The sequence below is a fragment of the Cornus florida genome, unplaced genomic scaffold, assembly GCF_030987335.1.
Source record: "Cornus florida cultivar Cherokee Brave unplaced genomic scaffold, ASM3098733v1 CherokeeBrave_3.0.0_Hap2_Chr08, whole genome shotgun sequence".
Classification (NCBI taxonomy): domain Eukaryota; kingdom Viridiplantae; phylum Streptophyta; class Magnoliopsida; order Cornales; family Cornaceae; genus Cornus; species Cornus florida.
This window is the reverse complement of record NW_026775578.1, coordinates 29,875,967-29,902,544: the sequence shown is the minus strand read 5'-3', so window position 1 is coordinate 29,902,544 and position 26,578 is coordinate 29,875,967. Positions and strand designations below refer to the sequence as shown.

The following is a 26,578-nucleotide window of genomic DNA, read 5'->3' as shown; positions in this document are numbered from 1 at the left end:
ATTTGTCCACATCGTATACTGTGACTCACAATTATGTGAGTCACAGTATACGATGTGGACAAATAAAAAGGGAAGGAGGGAGTATCAGTTTATCGTAGTCACCACTGAGGATGGCACCATCAGTCCCATCCTCGGCAGCGATCAACCTTCAAACTTATACTTCCGCACTCCAATCTTCAAACTTACGCAGTTCCACGGCAATAACGACATAATTCTGCCTCGTCAACGCTTCATCCTCACACACGGTCAACGGCAGTGCCAGCATTAGTGCGTCACCTGCCACGACAGTTGCTATGTCAGACACAGCCAGGAACGGTGCAATAGTAGTACCACGTCACTTGCCACGATAGTTGCAGTGTTAGACACAGTCAACAGTGGTGCCAGCCGTAGTGCCACATCACCTATTAACCGTGCCTCCGTGAAAACCCATCTCCACCAAATTTTCGTCAGGTTGCTTTCATGATCTTACCTTCAATATCAAGTTGAGTTCATACTAACCTTGAGTTTGAGGGAGCTGTTAGATTACAAGTTTATCCCTTTATCTATCACCTAAGTTTCTTGCATACTACAAATAACATATATGATTGCAATTACCATATTACTATTTATATATTACTTGTTCATCAGTCACCTATCCCCAAACATTCTCCTGGACCTTTTATGTAATCTTTATTCAATCCAATACAAATATAATATTTTCCCATTCTTTATTTCTAACAGTTTTGAAGCTTAGAATTTCATATTTGAAGAGAGAGAGAGAGAGAGAGAGAGCAGCCTATAATACATCAGAACTGTATTCTAAATAAAACCAGAAAGAAACTAAATTCCAACTATGACGTTCTTCTGGAATCATTACCATTGCCTCATCAACAATGTGTGCGTTTTTTGTCCTAAATGATGTATGTTCTTCACCAATACATTATTGTTCATTATCTATCAATTGTCACTAATCCTTGCAATGTTTTTTGTTTTTTTTTTGACAGTTAGTTTCACTATTAAAACAATGATAACATGCAATTGTTTTAGACTAATATGAACCAATATACTACTTTTACTGATCAAACATATGCAATGTGGCTTCATCACAGATTGCTACAAGGAGTTTTAGTACTACTCTTTTACACATCAAACATATGCAATGTCGCTTTCATTACAGATTGTAACATGGAGTTTTACAGTGGGTATGGATCAAAATCCAGTGTTCATGGCAAAATCCCCTTAGGGATGATAACGTTACCGATGTTGTTGTGCCATGGATCAGCCAAGTGAGAAGCCAAGTTCTCCAATGGTCCTGTCCCAGGATAAGCTGATTGCTGAACGCAGAACCCCACGAAAGCCAACATCGCGAGCCGGCCTGCACGGCATTCAAATTGCAAGCTCATATAATGAGTGTGTGTTTGCTTGAACTTTCAAGAGAGAAAATATATATATATATATATATATATGTCATATGAGACACAAAATAGAAATGTACAAGGCAAAGAGGTAGCTGGTGTGGGGTACTAACCATTCTTGATCTCTTTGACCTTGTATTCCTCAAACTTGACAGGGTCCTTGGAGTAGCCCAATGGGTCGAAGGCTCCACCGGGGTACTTCTTCTTCTCAGTGTCCTTCTCCATGCTTCTCTGGTGTTCTACGAAAGAAATGGCTAGGAATTCGATGACCAGAATGGTGGGGAGGGTGCCCCATGGCACTGGGTTGCCCAAGTAGGTAGCTTGTCCTCCGGGGATTGCTGCCCACTCTTGTGCCTTTACCCAGTTGCCCAGTCCCAGTGCCTCTGGTACTAGGATTCCTGGCTGCAAATATTTATGAAATTGAGCTCATTTCCATTCAACATATGCAATATTGTGATGCATTTTCATGATTAAGCTAGCTTCATATGATCTTACAATGACCTAATTCATGCAAAATTATTCCAACTTCCCAACAAAGTTGTCTTGATTTCAAATTGGCCAATAAGGCTTGTAGTAGAGTCACTCACTGAATTCTGTCCACATACTCATTCAAATTGTCTTCTTTTGTTTCATTTTAAAAAATAATTATCTCATATGATGCACTTCGGGTGAGACTAATTATCTCATATGATTCACTTTGGGTGAGACTAATTGTAGTTGCACATATGTTATTTAACATGTGTGCCTATTGAATTTGAGCTGGTCTCGAAGAGAAGAGAGTCAATTTAGCAACCTCCGTGATCTATCCTACTCGTTGGGATTAAGGGCACTCATTTTTGGACAATCAAAACGCGTCTTTTAAGAGATCAGGATCCTCTAAGCTTACTGTTATCTACGTTAAACGTCTATATTTGTAATGTGTCGCAACACTCAATAATTATAAAAATGCTTGAAACGACCTTAGTTTAGGGAACAGTGTTTCAACGCAACTTAATAAATGTGGTGGATTGTAATTTGTAAGCATGGGTTTTTAAAAATGTCACATGCCTATATTTCAACAATTCAGCTTACGTCCATATTAAATTAATTGTAAAATTTATTAGATACAATCATGATCTAGCAATTTATTATTAAAAAAAGATCAAGGTTTGCTTCAAAAATTATTATCAAGTAACAGGAATTTCAATAATAAAACTTACAACAGCAAGCATCGCCCATCTGCAGTGGTACACTTCAGATTCCTTATATCTCTCTAGGTTTTCCGGGACTGCTCCGAGCCCAAGTGGGTCGAATCCAAAGTCACTGAAAAACAAGCATAACACACATAACAAATTATAGATACTCTTGGGATCGATGACATGATATTAGCAACTGATTAAATACTGACACGGTGGTAAATTAAGTGCGAGTACTAGCTAAAGTGCAGTACTATTGCGTACCCGGGTGCAGAGCCATCGAGGTAGGGTGGCCGGGGCTCACCGGGCATCCAATCGGCTGACATGGTGAACCTTGACGTGGCATTGACGCTAGGCAGTGGCAGCGCCGCCGCGAACTTTGACTTAGACGAGGAAAGGACCGACGGGCAAACCGCGGCGGCGACACCGCAGCTCATCACTGCATTGGCGGCCATTCTCAAAAATTGGGACTTGTATCTGAGAAAGGGTGCAGTGAGAGAGAGGAGAGGAAGGATGAGGAAGTAGAAGGGGACTGGAAGTACCAAGTATATAGAATGGTGGATATAGGCAAATCCAAACGTTGATTGTCATTGGCTAAGGATAGTGGCTTATGCTTTGGTTATTGGGCCACGTGTCACCTGGCAATCCATTAGATGTCTACGTGGAATATCAGGTGGATATAAGTTTATGTTCTTTTGTGTGTGGTGGAGGTTGACCCGGATGCAAAAAAATCTAGGTGGTGTGGAAATAATCTATGTAATAACGTGTTATTGTGTGGAGGCTCATTGAAAGTGAAATCTAAGTAGGATGTGGTTGAGGTTGATTGATTAAATTTTGGGTACATACTAGATTGATCAGTTCCATGACCAATTTATCTGCATCTTTAAAAAATTACATTAAATTTTGTAAAATAACGTTTATTATAAATCACATGTATTTTATTATTATTATTATTGTGTGTGTTATTGGCATTTTACTCCTTATTTATTTATTTTTTATTATTATTATTATTTTATAAGCAAGACATTCATGCAAAACTCTAGAGAGAAATAAATTAGGTGTGCGTCAATGAGTTCGCTCTATGGGTATTTTTCATGCTGTTTTTGCTTTTGTTCGGCTAGATTTGCTAATGTTTGTCTTGTTTCCGACTAGTATGAGTAGATCTGCTATTTTCTCTCTGGTTAGATATCTGATCTATGTCGGTTTTGATTGTTCTCGACTTGATATGATCTTTTCCACTTTTGTGGTTTTTTCCTTGTCTGAGACGTCTTGTGATTGTAATTTTGGAGCTATTGCCTTGATAATAGTCAAGTCTTTGGGTCTCTCCCCTTGTTGCTCTTCTTATGATGGTTTCCATTCTTATAATTTGACTCTTATTCTCAACAAATTTGAAGCATGTTTTTTATTTTTTCTTATTTTGTATGTCGTTATATGGCTTGGCTTTTGCTTTTGTATTGTCATTAATGACTTAATCTTTGTACCTTTGGAATGATAAAAAAAAAACGATAAATAAATAGTAAGACTCTCACCTCATGTACCAAATTTTGTTTGTTGGTAGAAGTTAATAATCCTATAAACTAAAAAGTACGATTTTATTTTATTTTTTTTTATTTTTTATTTTTTTTGTAACTTTCTTTTTAAAATATATGATTGAAAGGATGTTGTAAAGAATCAAATCATGGATTAACAAATCCAGCTGATAAAATATTATTAAGATTATTATTATTTTTTCACTCAAACATCTAGTGAAATTTTAGTTGGGCGAGCGATTGGGCTGGTTTTTATAGTGCCTTTTTTCTTCTTCTGTGATTTGGGTTCTGTTTGATTTTATTTTAATGTTTCTCTTGTTGCCCATTAGGCTTGATGGCCTTTTCCTATATTTGTGTATTGTTCTTCATTAATTTCACATTTGTTTCCCCAAAAAAAAACTAAGGTAAATTACACTGGCCTCCCTTAAGGTTCAATCAAGTTACACTGACCTCCCCTTTTGTTTGACAAATTATACTGACCTCCCTTCAAGTTTAAATCTTCATAACAGAGAGTACCCCTCCATTAACTGCCGTTAAAGAACAATGTCCAATCAATGTTAGTAATTGCTGATGTAAGTTTAAAGTTACTAAAGTTCTTTTTAGTTATTATGAAAACAAATTTGACCTTACTTACTGAAGTAAAATTATTTAAAAACCTTCCGTGGTTGCCATTACATTGGAGCCTTTTGAGCTCTCTGCAATTTACTATAATCCATTGGAGCCACTGGTATAAGCTCTCTCTACTCAACCTTTCAAAAAGAAAAACCTCTCTCAGCTAAGTAATTTTCATTGGATGATTCTTATACCCCACTCTACATAATAAGCAATTGGCTTGGCTTTTCTTTTCTTTTCTTTTCTTTTCTTTTTTCAAACTCACCATTGAGTTACTTCATTCTTCATGTACTCCTTATTATGTAGAGTGGAGTATAAGAATCTTCCAATATCAACGCTATGGGAAAATAAATTTTCTAAGTGTCTTAGTTTTGGACTTCGTATGTAACCAAATGCAATTAGATTAATCATAAATGGAAGGTGGAGAGGATCTACTAAAATCAAACCTCCAATTATAAATAATCCAATTGATTATTTGGTGCGTTTGAGTTTCAACACCAAATTTGGGTTTCTACCATACCCATTTGATCTCTTTCTTACCCTATTTGGATTGCCTTCCTATACCATCGTCTTTGTCACCAATCAAATCCAAATATATACACCAAATCAAACAAATATATCCTCTCTCTCTCTCTATCCTCTCAAATTGTTTCTCATCAAACAAATATATTTAAGTGTATATATATATATATATATATATACACAATAAATATAATGAGGACATATATGTAATTTCACTTGAACAGTTAATATCATCTACTTAACCGCTATAATAGGGAGGTTGGTGTAATTTGACAAATAAGAGGGAAGGTCAGTATAATATTCCAAAAAAACTATGTATTGAAATTTATAATTAATGTAAAATACTTTACATTGAATTATGATTATATTGAAGTGAGTTGGAAGGGTACAAAACTTTTACAAGGATTCATATAACAGCTCTGAATGAATTTAGACATTTTTTTTTTTTTTTTCAACAGTCATGCATTGACCAAATTACCTGTATATACACAATTTTTACATTAAAGAGTAAAATATTCTTATAGGAGTAGTCAACACCTCTGATTTGAAAAAATGCGCAAATTTTGAGATTGAAAATCATGACATATTAAAAGTACGAATGATTTTTGTAGGTTGAAAATGATGTCATAAGAGGTTACTGTTGTAAGTGAGAGCCCAAAGAGAGAATACACTGTTGTAGATGAGATATTGAGAGACAAGAAGCTATTGGAGAACTATATAGCGGGAGAGAACAAGTTGCAGAAAAAAAAAAAAAAAAAAAAAGAAAAAGAAAAGAAAAGAAAAGAAAGAAAAAAAGTGGGTTATATACGGGGACGGATTTCAAGATAGGGGCACCGGTGCAAAATATATATAATATAACAAATATAAAATACAAAAAAATGAAGAAGAAAATTATTCAAAAATGCACATAGAAGAATTTTAAGAAGTAGAAATAGAAAAATATATAGAAAATTTAGGGGGCTATTGTATAATTTTTTTTTAATATATATAGAAAATTTTTAAAAAATTAATACATATATTATAAAGAGTGGGGCCAGGCCAGGGGAACACGTGCCCCTGGCCCTTCATTGGCTTCGTCCGAGATTATATAAGACCGAGTTGATGTGCACTTGACACACTTATCTAAAGTAAATATATATAATAAACACTCCTTGATATTTTTGAGTGGATAGAAGGACGAAACAGACATATTATAATTACTTTAGGTCAGATTCTGCAAAATTGATTTAAGGAGGGTTTTTGTACAAATTTTAAATTACAAAAAATATTTATAGAAGTGATTATTCTCTGAATATATAACAAGGTTATTAAGTGCACTCTAATTTGAATTTCACAAGTTTAACTAAAATGAATTTAAATTATAATTGAATTATTAAAAAATATAGATATCATAAAAATACTGAGAAACAACCAAACAGAGTTAGTGCTTATTATAAGGGTTAATTTCACCAACACCTCCTCACCTTTAACCATATCCCACTTACATCCCATCTAAGTTTCAATATTCCACTTACACTCCCTAACCTTTTGATTTAGGTAGCAAGTTACCCCTCAGTTAACAAACTGACGGTAAGTGCTGATGTCATCAGAAAAAATTCGATAGAAGGTTAACCTTACCCTTTTCCAGTACTTGAAATGACATCTTTAACCTCATTGACTAATAAGGAATTACAAAACTACCCTACCCATAAAAATATTACCCCACCATGTCTGTAGATTAACTGTCATCTCCGCATCATCACATGATGCATACACAGCTTATTGTCACGCCCAGTAACCAAGAGGTTACACCACGCAGGCGTCACGCAGACGCCCAACAGATGATGACATGGAGCCTGCGTGGATCGGAGCTTTCTAGACTTCTCTACACAAGTATGGAACTTTCCGGAATTCTCTAGATTAGTGTGGAGTTGTCTAGCCTTTTTTGGACTTGTCTAGAGTTGTATAGAATTTTCTAAACTTGTCTTGTACATTGTATATAGTTTTAGAATTGTGTAGATAGTTCTTTAGAGGATTCTAGACACTTATTTTAGGCCACACATTTGTACACATCTAGAATGTTCTTGTAAAGGCCTAAGGCATATAACTAGGAGGTGGGAGTTTATTTGCTCCTCACCAAGCAAACAAGTTGTAATCTGCTCTCAAGTAATATAAGTGTTCATACTTTTCGCCAAAACTCTTGTTCACTTGCCTAACTCTCTTCCTACACACACACTTGCAAGCAAAACACTTGTTTAGCCTTAGTCTTCACTAAGCTAGCGCACTCGAGTAGGCTGACTTAACACTTTAAGGGGCTTGAACTTGTCTAAGGCCGTATGTGAGCTTGGAAAGGTCCAAGTCCGTGACATTATGCCCATGAATCCAATATGACCCTACAGCATAAATAGCACAAAATTTGGAAAGAGTCCACCAAATAAAGAACCGAGGTTGCTTGAGACTAGTCGTTTTCAAGGCCTCGCCCACCTTTTGAAGAAATCCCGATGGACACTTTTGGCTGTGATGCGGCCATGGCTGACTCGTTCGAGAATTGGTCCGGCGACCTCTACATATTTCGGCACCTCTTTCATCGTTGCCAACAGCCACCAGATCGAAACAACACCTTCACCTTCGCAATGCCGATCCTTGCTACTCACCGTGGAAATTTAGACCCGTTTCCACCGATTTGATTCTATTGGTGATGAAATCAAGGTTTACTTTTGGGGATTTAATGGGTTGGGTGGATCCCTTTTCTGTTTTCTAAGCAAATTGTATTCCCTTATGAGTCCTATTGTTTTTCCCTTTCATTTTTATTTTTTATTTTTTATTTTTTAACTTTTTATTTATATACATATATATATATATATATATATATATATATATATATATATATATTTTATTTTTTTGTGTCATTGATTTTTTAACTTTAAGAATATGCTTTTTGGTACTTCCAGTCCTTTTAGGGAAATTTCGTTTGGTGTCTACTATGTTTTAGTGGTATATAATCCCAAGTTTCAAATTTTCTACTGGGAAGAGGTACCAAATGCTTTGAATATATGTGGTGAACTCTTGCTTCCCACTGGACCTTTTGGAATATATATTTTGGATGATTCTCTTTTCTCTTCATGCTTGTCTAAAAGGGAATTGTGAAAAGCATACTAATAATGATATATATATATATATATATTTATTTATTTATAGTATATGCTATATAAACCTTTTGCTTCCAAGTTGCTTCTATTTCTAACTGCACGAATCGGGGACTATAGATGGGATGGGGTTGTGTTGCATATGTGTGTGTGTTTTTTTTTTTCGCAGTTGGATTTTGGATGAAATTGGATCTTGGGTCTGCTAGTGTGTTGTTTTCAAAGGGTGATTGTGGATGGTGGCAATGGAGGTTTTGATTGTGGATGGTGGCTTGGTGTTAGACAAGAAGGGTGTTTTTGTCTTTTCGATTCAATTCTAAATTTTCATAAATATTAGTAATATATAATTGATGGGCAAAAGTGTAAAATTACACAATTTCGTTAATAAAGTAAAGGGTAGTCACAATGAAGGAGGTAAGTGGAATTTTGAAACCTAGATAGGGTGTAAGTGAAATATGGTCAAAGTTAAGGAGGGTAGGTAAAATTAACCCTATTATATATAGATATTTTTACAAAAAAAAATATGCATTGAGTTTGTAACGATAAATCATTCTATCTGAAAATTTGATTCAACCCACAAAAGCCCTTACAATAGGAAACATGAACACTCTAAGATAATTTATGAATGTTGTTTTAGGTGCTTCATTGGGATGTAATTGAAAAAGAAAAACAACTTTACAGAGTTATCACATTAACTTTCTTAATAAGCGAAATCTGGCTGCTTAAATGAGACAATCTATTTATAGACATCACCACTTGAGCCCTTACAATAGGAAACATGAACACTGTAAGATAATTTATGAATGTTGTTTAAGGTGCTTCATTTGGCTGTAATTGAAAAAGAAAAACAACTTTACAGAGTTTATCACATTAACTTTCTTAATAAGTGAAATCTGGCTGCTTAAATGAGACAATCTATTTATAGACATCACCACCTTAGTGGACAGACATTATGGGGAAGAATTCACCAAAATATCCCAAATATTTACAACTATTCAAAATTCTCACATATTCTACATTTTTTCTTAATCCTCTACAATTTCTACACAATAATGGAAGATTTTAGATACAATCAATCAACTAAGCAGAGACAACGCTATAACCACATTAGACAATGGACTTTTTTTCTCCTTAATTTTCCCTTTTCAGTTTTTGTACACTAGTATATACTATGCTATATATGTGCATATACAAGAAAATGGTGGCATACCAAAGGCATTATAGGCATTCTACGTATAAGACGTTAATAGGCTTATTTGTGAATCGTGATAGCAGTGATAAACACGAGAAAGCTACTTCCAATTCTATGGCATGCTAATGCTTGATAACATGGAATCCGTGTAAGCGACGTAAAAGAAAAAAACCAACCATGCCCTGGAAGTTATTTTTGATTTACCCGTCCATGCATACGACAAGGAAATTCAATTTAATAAAAGCAATTGCAAGTCCAATATAGACAAGAGTTACAAGAATTTTTATTATATACAACTAAATCAAGGAAAGAAAATTTTCAAAAACATGAATGATTAGGAGAGCGAAGTTTAAAGTACTCATTGTAATATATATATGTGTGTGTGTGTTAAGTTATCAGACCAAATGGGGATAGGGAGTTGAACCAATAATTTTTGACAAAAACAAGAGATATGTGAAATTTAGGAAAGATCGTGTATAATGTGAGACGCCACTAGGGGGTGGTGATGACTAAATATATAGATAGTCATACAAAGAGGTCTTGAAGTCACTTAACCACCAACCATTTGTCAGTCAAAGGCACATCTTTATTAGAGTGGATTATTATTATTATTATTATTATTATTATTTATTTTATTTTTATTTTTATGGAGTTTGAAGCACTCATAAATTTATGTTTTTAATCTTTGAATTGTTATTTATTTATTTATTTAATCCTTTAATTGTTATTAATATTTATTTTCTTATAGGTACGATTATATTTCTACAACCAATCAATGCAGTAAGTAATCAAGAAAATGTCTTATAATTTTTAGCTATTTAATGATCGCATTATGATAATATGCCCAATGGATCACCGGTTCAAGGGTTTGATGTTGCCAAGTGTTTGTTGAATCAGTCCAATCGATTCCCTTCAACTCATGTGAGAGGTTGAAACTCACTATTATTCTGAACATACGTCGTTTTCACACTTTGTATACTTTCACTCCTGTTCTTATTTTATCAACTTAAATTTTACTGATTTCGTGCTACACTAAAACTAATAAAAATGTTTCTCCACTGCAAGTTTCTTCCACTACTTACGGGACAATCTTCCAAATCATCTCTAGTAACTACACTGTAATCACTTCAGAGGCAATTTGAGTGAGCCCTACCAAATATAATAGTACAACATATTAATGCAACACCTAAAAAAAATGTAAAATGCAATTATGAATAAAAAAAATGTAAAATTCCCATAACTCAAATGCCATTGAAGTTCCTCTAGTTGAGCAATTTAGGATTTTAATTTAAATTCAGTCGGATAACTTGAATAATAATTAAATATTTAATGTATAAAAGTGTTAATTATGAACAGAGATCCTATTCCACATGTACAACAACGAAGCATTGTGATTGTGTGTTTCAGATCACAGTCCTCCAATATTGTACTGTGGAGTACTTGGTAAAAATTTGAGTCGTCCACCGTTCGATCAAGAGTGTGAGCTCATCATATCCGTCTCAATGAAAAAAAATGCAAGCTCATCTTAAAAAAAAGGCTAAACGCGCACTCATATAATTTTTCCCTTTATTATAAATTAAAGCGAAAGTCGGTGTGATATTGATCCTCTCAGTGCTCTACAGTTATGCGGAAATTACTAGAGCCACAAACACGCACTGTATGAGAGAAACACACACAGTGCACGCTACTCCTATGCCCACCATTCGTTCTCTCTCCTCCTCACTACCCCAACCAATTACCAATCCAGTAACCAAACCGATCAACCAACAACCGGCATGGTTAACATCCATTAAAGTACTCTCTCTCTAGGCTCCAATGGCCATCGCAGTGACTTCTTCACCACCAACGCCTATGTCCGTACTCTGCATCACTCGCTTGTCTTCGACGACGATGATGAAGAGTAACCCTAAACAGAATCAAGGTCGTGGTGTGGGAAACTTTGGGCATTTCGTTCAGGTCGTGCGCAACGACGTGAAGTATCTGAAGAACCGAATGAGTGAAGGCATCAACTGGGCCAACGAAACTCTTCGTCTTCCTCAGCTCTCCAGAACCGTAGACGACATTCTATGGCTTCGGAACCTCGAAGACCCTCTTGCCTCTTCCTTACCGACTTCTTCTTGGCCTCAACCTCATTATCCAGGTTAAATTTCATCTCTCTGTATGTACATATATATTGTATTTATATGTATATACTGAATTTTGCCCGTTTGAGTCTATTTATATAATACATGTATCATGTTTTTCAATGTGTTTGGACTTTGAAGACAGTTTGGAAAACGTGTAGAAGTTGAATGAATTTAATTTATTTCCCTTCCAATTGATATAGTTATAGTACATTTGACGCTCGCTAAGAATTAAGATGCTCATAGAATTCATAGATCTCTGAATAATGGCTGACTGTTTTTAGAATTATATATATATATTTTTAATAAACTGGGCCAGTGTGCTATTCTTGGAATCAGATCCTTGTTGGGCGAAGCTATAAGATATTAAATCGTGGTAAAAACCTTAGCTTGGGGTGAAAAACTTAGCTTGTGTTGGTAGACGATAAAAATTTGATGGATTTTCAAAGTTCTGTAAGAAATTTATTTATCTATCTACAGAAAGTCCTGGACCACTATACGTTGAAGCATGGAAAGATTATAAAAACATTAATTGATTTGTGTATTTGGCATAAGTGGCAGTCGGTGCCACACCACTGTTGTGGAAGTTTATCTTAGGGAGTATATGGTCGTATACTGAAACGTTCAATGCTGATGGACTGAGTGAGTTCAGGTTCAAGGGTGCTGTAATGTAATCCCAAAGCTCTAGCAAATATCAGTGTAAGATACCCGTAGAATGTATGCGTTGTCTTATTTTTTATTTTTTTTCCTTGTCCCAATAATGTATTTGTGAACACAGCAGAGGTCATCTGTCTACATCAACTTGTATTCCACTGAATGGTTCTCAAGCTGAGATTTGAACATTTTAAGGATTCATTTCTATTTATTTGTTTTTTACTGCTAAGCTGAAGACTGTCCTCTCTGGATTAACATGCATAAATAGATAGTCGTCTGCATGTTCCATCAGATTGAAGTATATATTTAGAATTTTCTCTTCCATCTGCCTGTATTATGTTTTTATTTATAAATATATTTACAGAGCTGATCGTAATTGAGTAAAAAGTGGTGTTCAGATTTGGTGGATAATCGGCATATAAACTTTAGATAATCTTTAATGAACTTGTTTACTGTGAGTTTGCAAGCACAGAATAGCAAAAAATTCTGTTGCCAACCCAAAGTGGTTGATATGGGGCTTTATGCTCTCTGTGTGTGTGTTTTGTGTTCTTGCTCATGCATGCCATTCAGACCAAATCATAATTTGCTTAGTTTTTCTGTAGCTTGTATTAATGTTGGATCATGACATGTTACAGAATTTTCTGGTGTGGATTTGTTCGTGGCTGATCTCAGGGCCTTGGAGGCATATGCTAACTATTTCTACTATTTGTCAAAAAAGTGGACTAAACCACTTCCAGAGGGCTATGATCCACAAGAAGTTGCTGACTATTTCAGCCGTAGGCCTCATGTAGTTGTCCTTCGACTTCTTGAGGTAGATGAATGATTTGATATTTTACCAATAAAATTTTCTTGATTTTCCTCTTCACTTGATTAGGTGCGAATTTGTGTAGTTGCAACTTTGCTTGTCACCGTTTTGAGTGAGGATTTATCTTGGACCAAATTGGCCTAGGTACTTAATGACACTGTTAATAGTTGTTTGGATAGTTCACTGGAAGAATAGGGCCATTTGACACAATTTTCATAAATGAGTTCTCTGGAATGCATTTTCTAAAAGTCATAAAAGGCCAGTAATCATTTTGGCTTTTGTTGGTAAAGGGTGTGGCCTCCCTTAGTCTGCACTTGCATTCTCAAGCTTGGCAACCTGAGTTTTAAGCAATGCACCAATCAATGGCCTCCAAAATGAGTTTCCTAGAATAGTGAAAAATTGAGAACACAATTTTTCACTCATTTTATTTTTTATTACTGAAACCAAAAAGTTGTAGATAGCAAACATCCTGATTTCAAGAAAATTTGCCCCTTCAACTCAATTTTTTAGTAAGAATTGTCAAGAATAGTGAACCAAACAATTTTTCGATATGTTTTATGCTATTTTGAACCCTCAGAACAAAATCTGCTTTAAAGCTGTGTCAAACCTGCCAATATTTTCTTACTTACTAGAAAGAAAAAGAAGGCCAATATTTTTGACTTTTTCATTAACAGATATGTTTAGTGAAACATGAAGCAAGTTATCAACTCATTGCATGCTTTAATTGGCCTCCAGAAATAGATATTTTTATAGTTTCCTTTCTTTTTCCCCTCAAAAGAACTTAAACAGCCCAAATATTACCATGTTTCTTCCTGTTATATCATATTGGGTTGGAAACCTAACTGAACACTAGTACAAGGGTCTGTCACTGGAAGTTTTTTCTTCCGAAGCTTTTGCTGTATACATGGAGAGGTAATTGAGTGTGCTTTCCAAGTTAGATTCTGTCATCTACCTCCACAGACAGCGCGTATGGAGTTCTTCTAGCTGGTAGCAGTGTTGATTCTCCCACTTTGGATGGTGTGGAGAAATTCTTTTTTCTTATTCTATGCCTAAATGGAACTGTTTTCTTTCTTCTTTATTTCTTTTTTTATTTTTATTTTTATTTTTATTTTTTATTTTTTTTAACTGAAGTATAAATAAATAAATGGAACTGTTTTCTTATCAGCAATTAAGTTAACATGTTTTCTTATATTATTAAAATGGAATGAGAGGCCTGATAAAAGTTTATGTTAAATTTCTGTATTTTAGCATGTGATACAACCTATTTGATGGAGGTAGACCTTATGCTTTGTGCGATGTGTTGTGAAAAGTTAAGGTTGATCATTCTTCAGGTCCATCATATTATCAGTATGAGCAAGCTGCGAGTGGGCTATATTATTACAAGTGTGTCCTTATTTGTTTGTTGATATTTTGCTTTTGGAAGGTGTTTTCCTCCTTTGCTTCTGCTGCAATTAGAATCCGAGTCTCAGGAATCAGAAAGTTATATAGGTCAAGTGTGGATAAGGATATTGAGAACAGCATTTTGCAATACAATTTTGGTGTGGTGCTGAAGGAAACCATGCTAAAACTGGGTCCCACTTTTATTAAAGGTAAGGAATGCAATTAATTGAAATCTAGCCAAGACACTAAGTTCCAGTGTTTTTGCTACTTCCAGTTGACCTTTTTTTTGCTTCAAGTATTATCCTTTAAATTATATGTATAAGGCTATATTTATTTATAAATAAAATGGGGCCTTTAATCATTTTCCTGCGGTCAAAAAGATTACCAATATTCTAGTTACATGCCTTTGCTTTCTGATGCAGTTGGTCAATCCCTTTCCACAAGGCCGGATATTATTGGTTCTGAAATTTCAAAGGTAGATGAAATACCCCTCTCTCTCTCTCTCTCTCTCTCTCTCTCTCTCTCACGCGTTCGCGCACACACATTAGTGTACCTTCTGCCAGAATCATCTAGTGTTTATCAAAATTCATCTCTATGTGCATCTTCTTTATTACATAGGTATTTTGACCACAAGATAATACCTATGATCAATGCCTGAGTTTCAATGTGCTTGTCTTTCTCTTCATTTGTCATTTATATTCGTTCAAATATAGTTATGGTAGTATGCATCTATCATTTTCTAATAAATATTTATTATCTGGTTGTACAATGATGAGCAAATATCTATGAATATTATTTATTAATGTAAGAATGAGTTGTTGGGTTTTGTCATACCTGTTTGACACGGATACTTACAAGGTACTGGTACTGTACTTTTGCATTACATTCAGTGTTTATGCGGGAATGTGATTGTTTGTTGTATAGTATTGATAATAGTTGTCTGTTCATGTTCGGAAACGTTTCATCGATACAAAAGTTTGTTGTACATCTCATTTTTCCTGAAATTTGGCAAATCTTTTGTATAGTCGTGCATTACATTCTTTGCAATTAAACTGCAATTTTAAATGTTATTTGTCGTACGTATTGGTGGTTGTTGTTGTCTCAAAGCCGATGTAGCATGATGGTAAAAGTGTTGAACGGTGGTAGAGGCTGGGTTCAGTGTTCAATTCTTAATGTTCTCAATCAAAGCAAATTACTGGTGGATTGTATTTATTTTTCATTTTTGGTCTTTAGTTATGATTGCAGGCTTTGTCTGAGCTGCATGATCAAATCCCTCCTTTTCCCAGGATGTTGGCTATGAAGATCATCAAGGAAGAATTAGGTTCTCCTGTGGAAACATTCTTTAGATACATATCCGAGGAACCTGTAGCTGCAGCTTCATTTGGTCAGGTGGTCTTATATATGTGAAAGTATAATATGTTTCTCACAATATTGGTATATGGATTTACTTTAGGCACATTCTGATATGGAATTTGTTTTTCGTATATATATATATATATGCATGTATATATTTACTTTTCATTTTGTTGCACACATTTTTAGGTGTATAAAGGAATTACCGTTGATGGTTTCAATGTTGCTGTAAAAGTTCAACGCCCTAATTTGCGTCATGTGGTAGTTCGAGATATTTATATTATTCGCCTTGCGGTTTGTATCAACCTCTACCTTCTCTATATCTTACACTACTAATCATCAAATTTTGAAGTAACATAATCAACTGTTTCAGCTGGGGTTAGTGCAAAAAATTGCAAAAAGGAAAAGTGATCCCCGCCTTTATGCTGATGAGCTTGGGAAGGGCTTAGTTGGGGAGTTGGATTACAGCCTGGAGGCTGAACATGCTATGGAGTTTATGGTACTTTTTCTGGGTTTTGTTTCTTTCTTTTCTTTTCTCACCCCCCCTCCCCTGCGCCCCCTCTATCTCTCTTCTCTAGTGGGGTTTTACTGCTATTTCTTATGGTTTTATTTTTTAAGGGTTATCACAAAGGTCTCAAACTTCCACTTCATACTACAGTTTCAATAAAAGGGTCTGACTGGTCAAATTTTTATTGTGATGTTATATTTGATAAGATCTGCTATTAGAAGTTAGTTGTCCATTATAATCATTTGCATCATGTATAAATGTTTCAAGCGAGCAACGTGGACATGGTCACGGACTCATGTCATCATTTTTTTGTGGAAGTCGAATTTGGAGGTTCTTGTCATGGGACTCTGAGAGCAGCTGCATTCTATTGCCTAATCACATTCCAGGATTAAATGCAATGGCTTCTCACTATCTGTATTTGTCTCTACAGGAAGCTCATTCCACCTATTCGTTTATCAGTGTTCCAAAAGTATTTCAGCATTTGAGTCGAAAGAGAGTTCTAACTATGGAGTGGATGCATGGTGAAAATCCAAGTGATTTACTCTCCATATCCACTAAAGAGTCGATTAAAAATGGTTCTAGATATTCAGCAAGGCAGCAAAGTGATGCTAAAAGACGTCTTCTTGATCTGGTGCGTAATATTGAGTTACATCATTACCCTCTTTCCATTCCTAGTTGAAAAATCCTCATTAAGCCCTGGAATGATGTGTAACAGGACATTATTGTGGTGCTTGAACATCAATTTAGATTTTGATCAGGTTAACAATTTAAGATCCCTTAGATTGGTATAATATGGTTAGTTGAGGCTATTCTAGGAGAAGGGAGGGCAAAGAAGAGCAATGGGATTGTGGTGGTAGGAAAAGATGTTCTATGTTTAAATTTACAAAAGATGTGGCCTAGGCCCAAATTGTTGAATAAGTTTATGTTGAGTTGAATTATATTTATCTAGTAGTGGGAATGTGGCTCTCTTTATGGGGAATGCACTGTTTCAAATACTTCACTTCTTGATCTAACCCAAATTTTAAATCCAACTTTTTAGTTACATATTTTTGTGCCTTAACTATAGGTTAACAAAGGAGTGGAGGCAACTTTAGTTCAGCTCCTTGAAACTGGCTTATTGCATGCTGATCCACATCCTGGAAACTTGCGTTACACATCAACAGGACAACTGGGGTACATCTTCTCACCCCCCCCCCCGGTTTCGTATGTTAAAGTTGTCTACAATTTTATCGTTTGATTTCATCAAGGATGTTCATGGCTCTTTAATCATCTCTTGTGGTAATTGTGTGCTAGGTTTCTGGATTTTGGTTTACTTTGTCGAATGGAAAAGAAGCATCAATTTGCCATGCTTGCATCCATAGTGCACATAGTAAATGGGGATTGGGCGTCCCTCGTTCATGCTCTGACTGAGATGGATGTTGTGATACCAGGAACTAATATCCGGCATGTTACCATGGTAATTATCTACATCAATTGTTACCTTTTTTGTATTTACTTGTGTAACTTTCATGATATTCCTCTTTACGTAGCGGATTTGGGTGAGGGAACATGAATTTATAGTCTACAATTGTTTTAGTATAATATGCTTATGAGAATTATATGTAAAGTATATTTCAGCTTCTCTCAAACTACATCCTTTTGAACGCCCAATGGTACAACTAATTTTTTTAGTAGGTTGTACAACTGACTTTTTAGTTGTGATAAATGATTCAGGACTTGGAAGATGCCTTGGGAGAAGTGGAGTTTAAAGAAGGAATACCTGATGTCAAGTTCAGTAGGGTGAGAATCATGCCTTTATTGTGCTTGTTACTATTGTTGTGCCATATTATGTGAATTGGAGGCAATACTCTATGTTGACCAAGATTTTAATGCTTTTTGCATCCAGCTAATATCATATTTGATATATATTACCGAAAATGATATTCATAGTAGCCATACTTATCCAAAAAAAAGAAGAAAGAAATTGATATTCTTAATAGCCATGAAAATTTAGGGTTTAATGCATTGTTTGGGGTTCAGATTCCCTATTTTGATGCTTCAATATTGGTGTCATCTTGGAACAATGTCCACCTTAAATTACCGCTGTAGAAAATAATGGTCTTTATTATTTATTCTTCATGATGGCAGTAAAAATCCTTGAGAACTTTAAGAACTATGATGCACTAATTCTGACAATCTGGTTGGGAGGACAATTTTCCAAGGGATGGCCTACAATCTCAAACTTTCATCTTTCTTATGTTTTTGGTCATCGATGTCAATGCAAATTACTGACTCTTAGTCTTAGCGATGGGCTTGTTAAAGCACACATCAATTAGCAGAATCTAACATCAACAAAGCTTTCTGACAATCACATGAAGCAGCTTCTTCTGAGTATTTATTCTTATTCTTATTATTTTTACTTTTTTCTTCCGATTACATTTGTTCCGGTAGGAAATGTTTTGTGCCATACCTATCTCAAGTAAATATGATTTTCATATGCAAGTGGGTGTGTGTGTGTGTGTGTGTGTGTGTGTGTTTAATTTAATTGAATAAGAATTATAATAGCTGATAAGTGTCACAGTAAAATGTACTTGGAGATAACTGCACTCTTAAAGCATTTTCTTTCTGAATTGTTTTAAGGAACTATTAGAGAAATACGGTATAGAGTTAACTTATCGTCCGTTCTAGTGTTATACATACCATTCGTCTTGATACTCTATTTATGTAAGTACCTGGCTGATTGATGCAATACCTATTTCTGAAGGTTCTGGGTAAAATATGGTCTGTCGCCTTCAAGTATCATTTCCGAATGCCACCATACTATACGCTAGTCCTACGTTCAATCGCTTCCTTTGAAGGTAAGAGTATCAAGTACCGCATTCTTCGGTTTTCAAAGTTATAATGCATATAGGAATCCAAATTTCTGTGTACTTATTCATGCATCTTTGTCTTGCAATATGAATTTTAGGATAGATTTCTCTTGTAAAACCATAAAGGTCATTATTTGATGTTATTTCCCGTTAATCGAGAGTTTTGGGCCTGATGGATGCTGTACGAAATGAGTAGCCTTAGAACTTGATCCAATATTCTCATACAACTTGAGGTTTTATCATTGCACTTAACAATGGCTTCTTCTTTCTAAAATGATATATGATTGAAAATTCTTACACATTGATAAAGACAAAAAGTATATATCAAGCTTGTTTACTGAATTGTTTACTATTATTACTTGTCATATGCATAAATAGTTGGAACTGCCATCTGGGGTTTTCCTAGCTGAACTGAACTGGTGGTAGGATATGACATGGAAAAAAATTTTGGCAATAAAAATGTTAGATTTGGCGAGGATAAGATAAGCATATACACAAGCTGTAGCCATGAGATGACCAATCAGTATTTGTTGGGTAGTTCACTTCACCCAATGTAACACACTCTTTCGTAAGTAGATAAAGAAGGTGAACTTTTTAAAAACTTCTTGTTTTCCTTTTTAATTAAATAAGGATTGAAAGAAAAGAAATGGAGTGGCTAAAATGTTTCTTTCCAGGCCCAAAAATCTATCACTTCATGGGATGATTTGGAATGTGGAGAGAAATACATCATTTGGGCAAAAATTAAAGGCACATAATGAAAATGAAATTGTTAGCCCCATCATTTTTCTTATTTCCATTTTCTCCACTTCTTCTGTCTAACTAATTTGATGAAATGTGTAAAACTTTACATTCTCTATTTCATATCTTTCACTGAATTAACAAACCCAACCGTGTATGAGAACTTCTGTTCTTTCTTCCTTTTCTTTATTTCACTTTTTGACTGTTAAGACATTAAGGAGATGAAATGAACAGTCAGTGTAATAATCAGTGGCTACCTACCAAAAAGTAAAAAATAAATAAGTGCAACAAGGAGTGCTTTGAAAGCATTTGGCATACTCATAATAAATTTTTTGCTTAAACATATTCATTATTCATACTCATAATAAATTTTTAGCTTAAACATATTCAGTATTTATCACATTATACAAATGGTTATGCAACACACTCAGTTTTTTTTACTGTTGTGTCATCTTCTCTGCCGGAATTTTTAATTGAAATAACTTTTCTTTCTCACTAAAGAGTGATTTACTAGCTAAAACTTGTAAGACAATAAGATAGAGAAGGTGTTCTCCAAAACTAGAGTCATGGGTGGGAAAGTCAATTGAACTTAGTGGAGAGGTATACTAATTGCAATGGCTAGGTGACGTTCATTTCTTTTTTGAAAGGTTTTTGCCATTAATAGTATGATTCGAAGCTAGAATATAACTGTATCATAATGTTGGCTAGGACTGCAAATGAACTGAACAACGGTAAATTTGGGTTGGTTCATCAAATTTGAAGGCATGTCCCAGCTCAATTTATTTCTTCAACTTTTCTGTTTCGTTATATGTATATTCTGTTCCATTGTAATCCTTTCATGTTCAGTTCTAATAATTATCTCTTGGTCAACTTACATTCATAATTTTTTTTTCTCAGGATTGGCAATAACTATTGATCCAAATTTTAAGACTTTTGAGGCTGCATACCCTTATGTTGTACATAAACTTCTCACTGATAATTCAGCTGCCACAAGGAAAATATTATATTCGGTATTCAATGCTTTATTTGCTGAACTGCATTACTACTTTTTAGTTTTTACTGGTTTTTACCATGTTATTCTCCTAAATCTGTTCGTTAACCTTTATAGTGACTGAATTTTATCAAATATTATTGGTAATGTTAGAAATTGAAGATCTTGAATATGATCTCTAAACTAATAGTTTAAACTACTGGGATATAGGTGCTCTGTATCAGAAATCGGAACCATGCATGTGACAAGTCCACGCAATACATTTACCTCAATTTGTCCCTGCTTTATTTGCTGAACTGCATTACTACTTTTTAGTTTTTACTGGTTTTTACCATGTTATTCTCCTAAATCTGTTCGTTAACCTTTATAGTGACTGAATTTTATCAAATATTATTGGTAATGTTAGAAATTGAAGATCTTGAATATGATCTCTAAACTAATAGTTTAAACTACTGGGATATAGGTGCTCTGTATCAGAAATCGGAACCATGCATGTGACAAGTCCACGCAATACATTTACCTCAATTTGTCCCTGCTTAAAAATCACCACCACTGTTTTATCCATATGGTTGGAGAGTAGGCGTATAAATTTTTAATGAAGTAGAAGAAAACTATAATTACTGAGGATGATTTCAATCCAATTCCTGACTTTTACATGAGATCTGCATCCTGATATACTTTTATACTCAAATTCCCATTTCTGTTTACTATACTGGAACTCAATTCTTTGCTGTTAACTGCTAAATTGTTAGGAAGATTTTATTCATTTTATTGGCATCTTGTGTTTGCTTACTCTATATGTTTTTGTCAGGTTGTATTAAACAGAAGGAGAGAGTTTCAATGGCAAAAGCTTGCTCTTTTCTTAAAAGTAGGGACAACAAGGTATATTGATCTAGCATTGCTCACTTGTTGAATCTCAAGTAGGGAAGCTTATGTCTCTTTTATATGCATCTTTGTATCTAGAAGTCTAGTGGGTGTAATCTTCTTATGTTGAGTTTCCAGTTCACTTGATGATTTAATATTGTCACTTGAAGTCCTACTTGACACTCCTATCTCATGTATATCAACCCAATTAGAGGATTTTTCTTTCTTCTTCTTCAAAATACCTTATTCAATATATCTAGAGGGGCAACATAAATCTCATTGATTCGAACATACTATAAGCCATATTTTCAATTAGAGCACAACATGTTAATATATTAGTATGATTTTGGTTCATCTAACTTCTATAACTTTTAGCCTTCAACTCCCCATTCAGTTAATGTGCTCTTACAGTTTATTAGTGGAAGCCCGTTTATATCGTGTTAGTTACTGTCTGATTATTTTAGTTTTGCTGTCTAACATCCTTCCTCGTTCTTCCCAAAACCCATTGAATTAAATTTCAAGGAACCTTCTCATTTTGTTTTGTTTTTTCCCGTTTCCTTTTATGAACATTTCCATCAATCATAAGGAGTATAGTTTCAGAAGTTACCTCTCTTTAATGAACCCAAATTACTTGTTTGGCATTATAGTATTAGTTTGGGAATAGCGTTATTACTGTCTCCGTTAATGCAATGGCATGATCATTGTGTAGGATCCGTTGCAATTATACAGTTTCAAAGTCTTCTTTATTCTTCTATATTTGCACTGTAATGCTCTCGCATATATTCTTCCATCATTGATCATATCTTCATTAGCTTGTTCCAATTTTTGTTGCACTTCCATATACTTACCCAACTCAAGTCAATAAAGTCTTGTTCCAGTTATTTGGGATCAGATAACTGAATTTTGTTCTTCAATTATGGCCATAATTTAATGGCCCAATTTTGACTTAGATATTTTCATGATTCATGTTATAAGGGGTCTAATAAAAGATTTTATGCTGGTTAGAAGTTACCTAACATCATGATCCTCTGTTTCAATACCAATGTGACATAGTTGACGTTCTCTTTTTTTGGTATTTCTATAAAAAAATTATGTTTTGCACTTCAGGATCACTCGGTCAAGTTCTGGGCATTTTTCATTTGTTATCATCGAAAAAGATAATTTTGCTAAACAAATGCATGCGCTTTGTCTGTATACTTTTCCTGGCCAAAAGCCACAGAATAATGCTTAATGATTTTGTTTTAACATCCCCTCCAGTTTATTTGTCTCTCCATCCTTTCCTAGGCACTGTGTTTAATTTTCATGTTTGTAAATTTGTTCCTTATGATACTTTGTTTGAGTTAACTTTTTGCCTTGCTTTGAATAGCACTTATTGTCTTACTTCCCATGACATGCTAATGACCAAATTATAGGAATCAAAAGAACCCATCTTCTGTGCAAGCGTAAGGTTAAACCTTGGCTTTTCCTTTCTGTTATCTAAGTTAACAAATGATGCAATTATGAATTCAATTTTAAAAATATATATGGCGTTAGAGAATAGCAAAAGACCAACTAAAGAAAAAACTTTCGTTGATGGAGCTATCAGCGTTAGTTGCTTAAGTTATTTTTTCTGATGCATTATAGATGTTTGCAATTTTTTCCTCACCATTAGTATTTAATCTTGGATTTCTCTTCAGGAAAAGGTTGCATCCAATGTTAGCATCAAACACTGAAACTTCTCTTGATTATTCACCAAGTGGAGCCACTGGTGTATTTGACATTGCCAACCTGGTCCTGATGCTTTTACCATCTAAAGATGGTGGTGTGTTGAGAAGACTCCTAGTGACTGCGGTGAGTTTCTTCAGCTGGACCTTTTTACTCCTTTTTTACAAGTACTACTATTATTGTTGTTAATCCTATCGGGCTAGAATGATGTTAAGAGCTGTTGCTTAGTACAATGGTAGACATTAAAACTGTCAAAGTATGAGAACAGAGTTTGATTTTGAGAGCTGCCATTTTGTTCAAAGATAAACACAAAATTTGGTTTGTAACCAATCCACTGCTCCCAGCACCCTGCATAAGCAGGAGTGTGGAACTAACATTGATAATGGCCTTTTTGAGTCCTGGAGGTACTATTCTGACTAGTAAAGTAGCATTTGTATCTGCTTTGTGGTAGCTTACCAATTATCTCATGGTTATTCTATGAAACTAAAGTCAAATGAAGACGAGTTTGCCATTTAGAAGAATATTCTGAGTAGGCAATAGGTTTTCCCAATTTTCTCTCATTCTATAATTTATAATAGAGGTGGTTGTGCAAAAAGATTATTTTTGTTTTTTTAACAGTTTGGAGAATGGAAACCGACCTTTCTTTCACTTAATGCTATACTCCTTACATCACTTGATCTTTCTCCTTACCCATTTAATATTTCTATTAACCAGATACCACTTCTATGAATGATTGGATCCTGGGACTTATAGTTACCCCTATCCTCTCCACCCCACTTTATCTACAATTCTACATTACTCATATGCCCCTAATTACTAATTTAATTAACCCGGAATTGAAGATGCTTATTGAAAAAGGAAAAAAGATTAAGTAATTTATTTTTTTTATGTTTGTTAATGATTGTGAAAACTTGATGACTGAACTGCCGGAGAGCTTTCCTTTTAGTCGTATAGATGGTCAACTGGATATTTTCATTATTTCGCCCAAGGAAAATGTATATCTATCAGGCACACAATTATCTTGCTTTTGTAGAAAATAGGTATCTTTGCAAATTCTTGTGTGTTGAGTGTGAAAGCGCACTAACATAAAGATCACACAGGAGAACAATATTTAATGTGGTTTTGCAAACATGCGTATGTCTTTGGATTATTTTTCTCATTTATCTTATGCTCATAAACGGAAATTTAAAGAAAAAATCAATTTTCTATTTAGAGAGTCCTAGCTTTAGTTTCTTGTTAGACTATTTGAGACTTAAGATTCTTTTTACCCAAGAGATTCCAGACAAGAACTCTTATAAACAAAATAAAAGCCTTAACATAGAAACTCAATCAAAATAAGAAATTGAGACATGTCAACATTATGTCATCTGGACATATTGTTGCAGTTTCTTAAGCATTTCTTCATCCCTATGATTGGTAGATGGGTGGTGAAGGGGCAGGAAACGATACAGCTTATTATATTAACTAAACAACCAAGGAGGACCTCCTTAGTTCGCTTTCCTGATATTTGTTTTCTGTTTTCAGAGAGAGAGAGAATAACAGAATTCAGTACAAGTATTTGTTTGGTTGAAAATTATATGAAAAATGAATCCAAAAAAGGCCTTTTTTCAGTCTATCATTTATAATTCTCTGAAAAAGGATTTCTGCTTTCAGAAAATTGAACCAAACATTCCCCAATCTTTCATATTTTTTGTGTTCAGAACTTGAACCTGAGTATGCATTTTGATGAACAGGATGGAGCTTCAATAGTTCGAGCAATGGTTTCCAAGGAGGCGGTTCACTTCCGCCAACAACTTTGCAGGATAATTGCAGACATAATGTATCAATGGATGTTTGAAGCCCACGGAGGAGGTGCTACAACAACTCAGTATAGTTCCCAAGTGAGATTGGCAACTGGGGACAACCTCCTAGATCCTTTTCCATCCTCCAGATTAGCCACACCCAATTATGATTATCAGTCCATCCTGAAAGATCGGCGGCTCAAAGTGATATTCTTCAAGATACTAGACTCTGCAAGGAAAGATCCCGCATTGATGCTGAGGTTCTACTGGGCTTCCTTTGTTATGTTTCTCAAAGCTTCGGCTTTGGCTTGTCATCGGGTGTTAGTTTCCTTCTCCGAAACTTTACTGGGGCCTGTATCATTTGTTCCCAAGCAATTTGCAGTTGCTGCGTCGTAGTCTTTTCATTTGATTTCCACGAATGCCCTTTTGTAGACAAGTTGTACCGTAATTCTACGAAGGTCGAAAGTCGAGAATGGCTAACCTTGGGAAAGACGGCTGGCACCTGCTTCGTGGTGTTTTTATTCATTTTCCACGAATGCCTTCTAGGAGACTAGTTGTGAGGTAATTCTATGAAGTAAATTCGAGAATAGCTAACCTTGGGAAAGATGGCTGAGATAAAGATTGGTGACCTTGATTGATTTGGATTACATAGTCTAAAAATTGTGTTAATATCACCTCAGTAATTGCGCAAACAGTGGTTTAGGTGTTGGCAAGTTGTGAGTAATTAAGGATGGATGTAGGATCAGCACTTCTAAGCAATGTAAATTGTGATTGTGTATGCATTATGAGATATGTAGGGTAAAAAATTATGGAATGAATTGCCGAGCCTTGCTTATATATATCAATTGATTATCATATAGCATGGCGTGTAAGAATAAAATAAATTGTGTATAACAAAATATTATAACGTCATTGTCACTTTTGGAGGCCTAGGAACATTATAGGTGAATTAGTTAATTGTTCTATTTCAAGTTAGAGTTGCTTCCGCTTTCAACAAGGCTGAAGATAGGACAGCCCTTGAAATGTGTGCTCTTAAATACTTCATGCTGAAGGTAGTCTTATTTCATTTTCATGTAGGCTCGGTTTGTTTGGATGTAAAACATTTATAAGAAAATATATATATATATATATATTTATTTATTTTTTGGTGTTTGGTTGTAGTAAAATATTTACGAAGAAAAATATATTAAAACTTGACAAAAATAACTCACCCATCAATTTAATGCCCACCTGACAGACTTGACCTAGACTTTTGTTAAACACCGAAAAATAAAGAAAATAA

At 34.8% G+C, this 26,578-nt stretch overlaps 2 protein-coding genes across 3 annotated transcripts; one reads left to right on the top strand and one right to left on the bottom strand.

Annotated features, from left to right (window-relative positions):
- Positions 1 to 1,033: 1,033 nt before the first annotated feature.
- Positions 1,034 to 3,097, bottom strand: LOC132271060 (chlorophyll a-b binding protein 6A, chloroplastic). Its single transcript, XM_059772320.1, has 4 exons — positions 2,834 to 3,097; positions 2,594 to 2,696; positions 1,508 to 1,796; positions 1,034 to 1,354 (listed from the first exon to the last, which is right to left on the bottom strand). The coding sequence occupies exons 1-4, from the start codon at positions 3,022 to 3,024 to the stop codon at positions 1,203 to 1,205; spliced, it is 735 nt and encodes a 244-aa protein (XP_059628303.1). The 5' UTR covers positions 3,025 to 3,097; the 3' UTR covers positions 1,034 to 1,202.
- An 8,041-nt stretch (positions 3,098 to 11,138) lies between these two features.
- Positions 11,139 to 26,441, top strand: LOC132271059 (uncharacterized). 2 transcript variants are annotated; one of them, XM_059772318.1, is made up of 16 exons: positions 11,140 to 11,686; positions 12,959 to 13,134; positions 14,552 to 14,717; positions 14,931 to 14,983; positions 15,754 to 15,897; positions 16,051 to 16,155; positions 16,235 to 16,360; positions 16,800 to 17,000; positions 17,436 to 17,542; positions 17,663 to 17,825; positions 18,083 to 18,148; positions 19,113 to 19,206; positions 20,854 to 20,966; positions 21,759 to 21,829; positions 23,488 to 23,641; positions 25,249 to 26,441. In XM_059772318.1, the coding sequence occupies exons 1-16, from the start codon at positions 11,362 to 11,364 to the stop codon at positions 25,690 to 25,692; spliced, it is 2,508 nt and encodes an 835-aa protein (XP_059628301.1). In that variant the 5' UTR covers positions 11,140 to 11,361; the 3' UTR covers positions 25,693 to 26,441. The 2 variants fall into 2 exon arrangements, with proteins under 2 accessions (XP_059628302.1, XP_059628301.1); XM_059772319.1 differs by lacking the exon at positions 16,800 to 17,000 and having other exon boundaries at positions 11,139 to 11,686.
- The last annotated feature ends 137 nt before the right edge of the window (positions 26,442 to 26,578 follow it).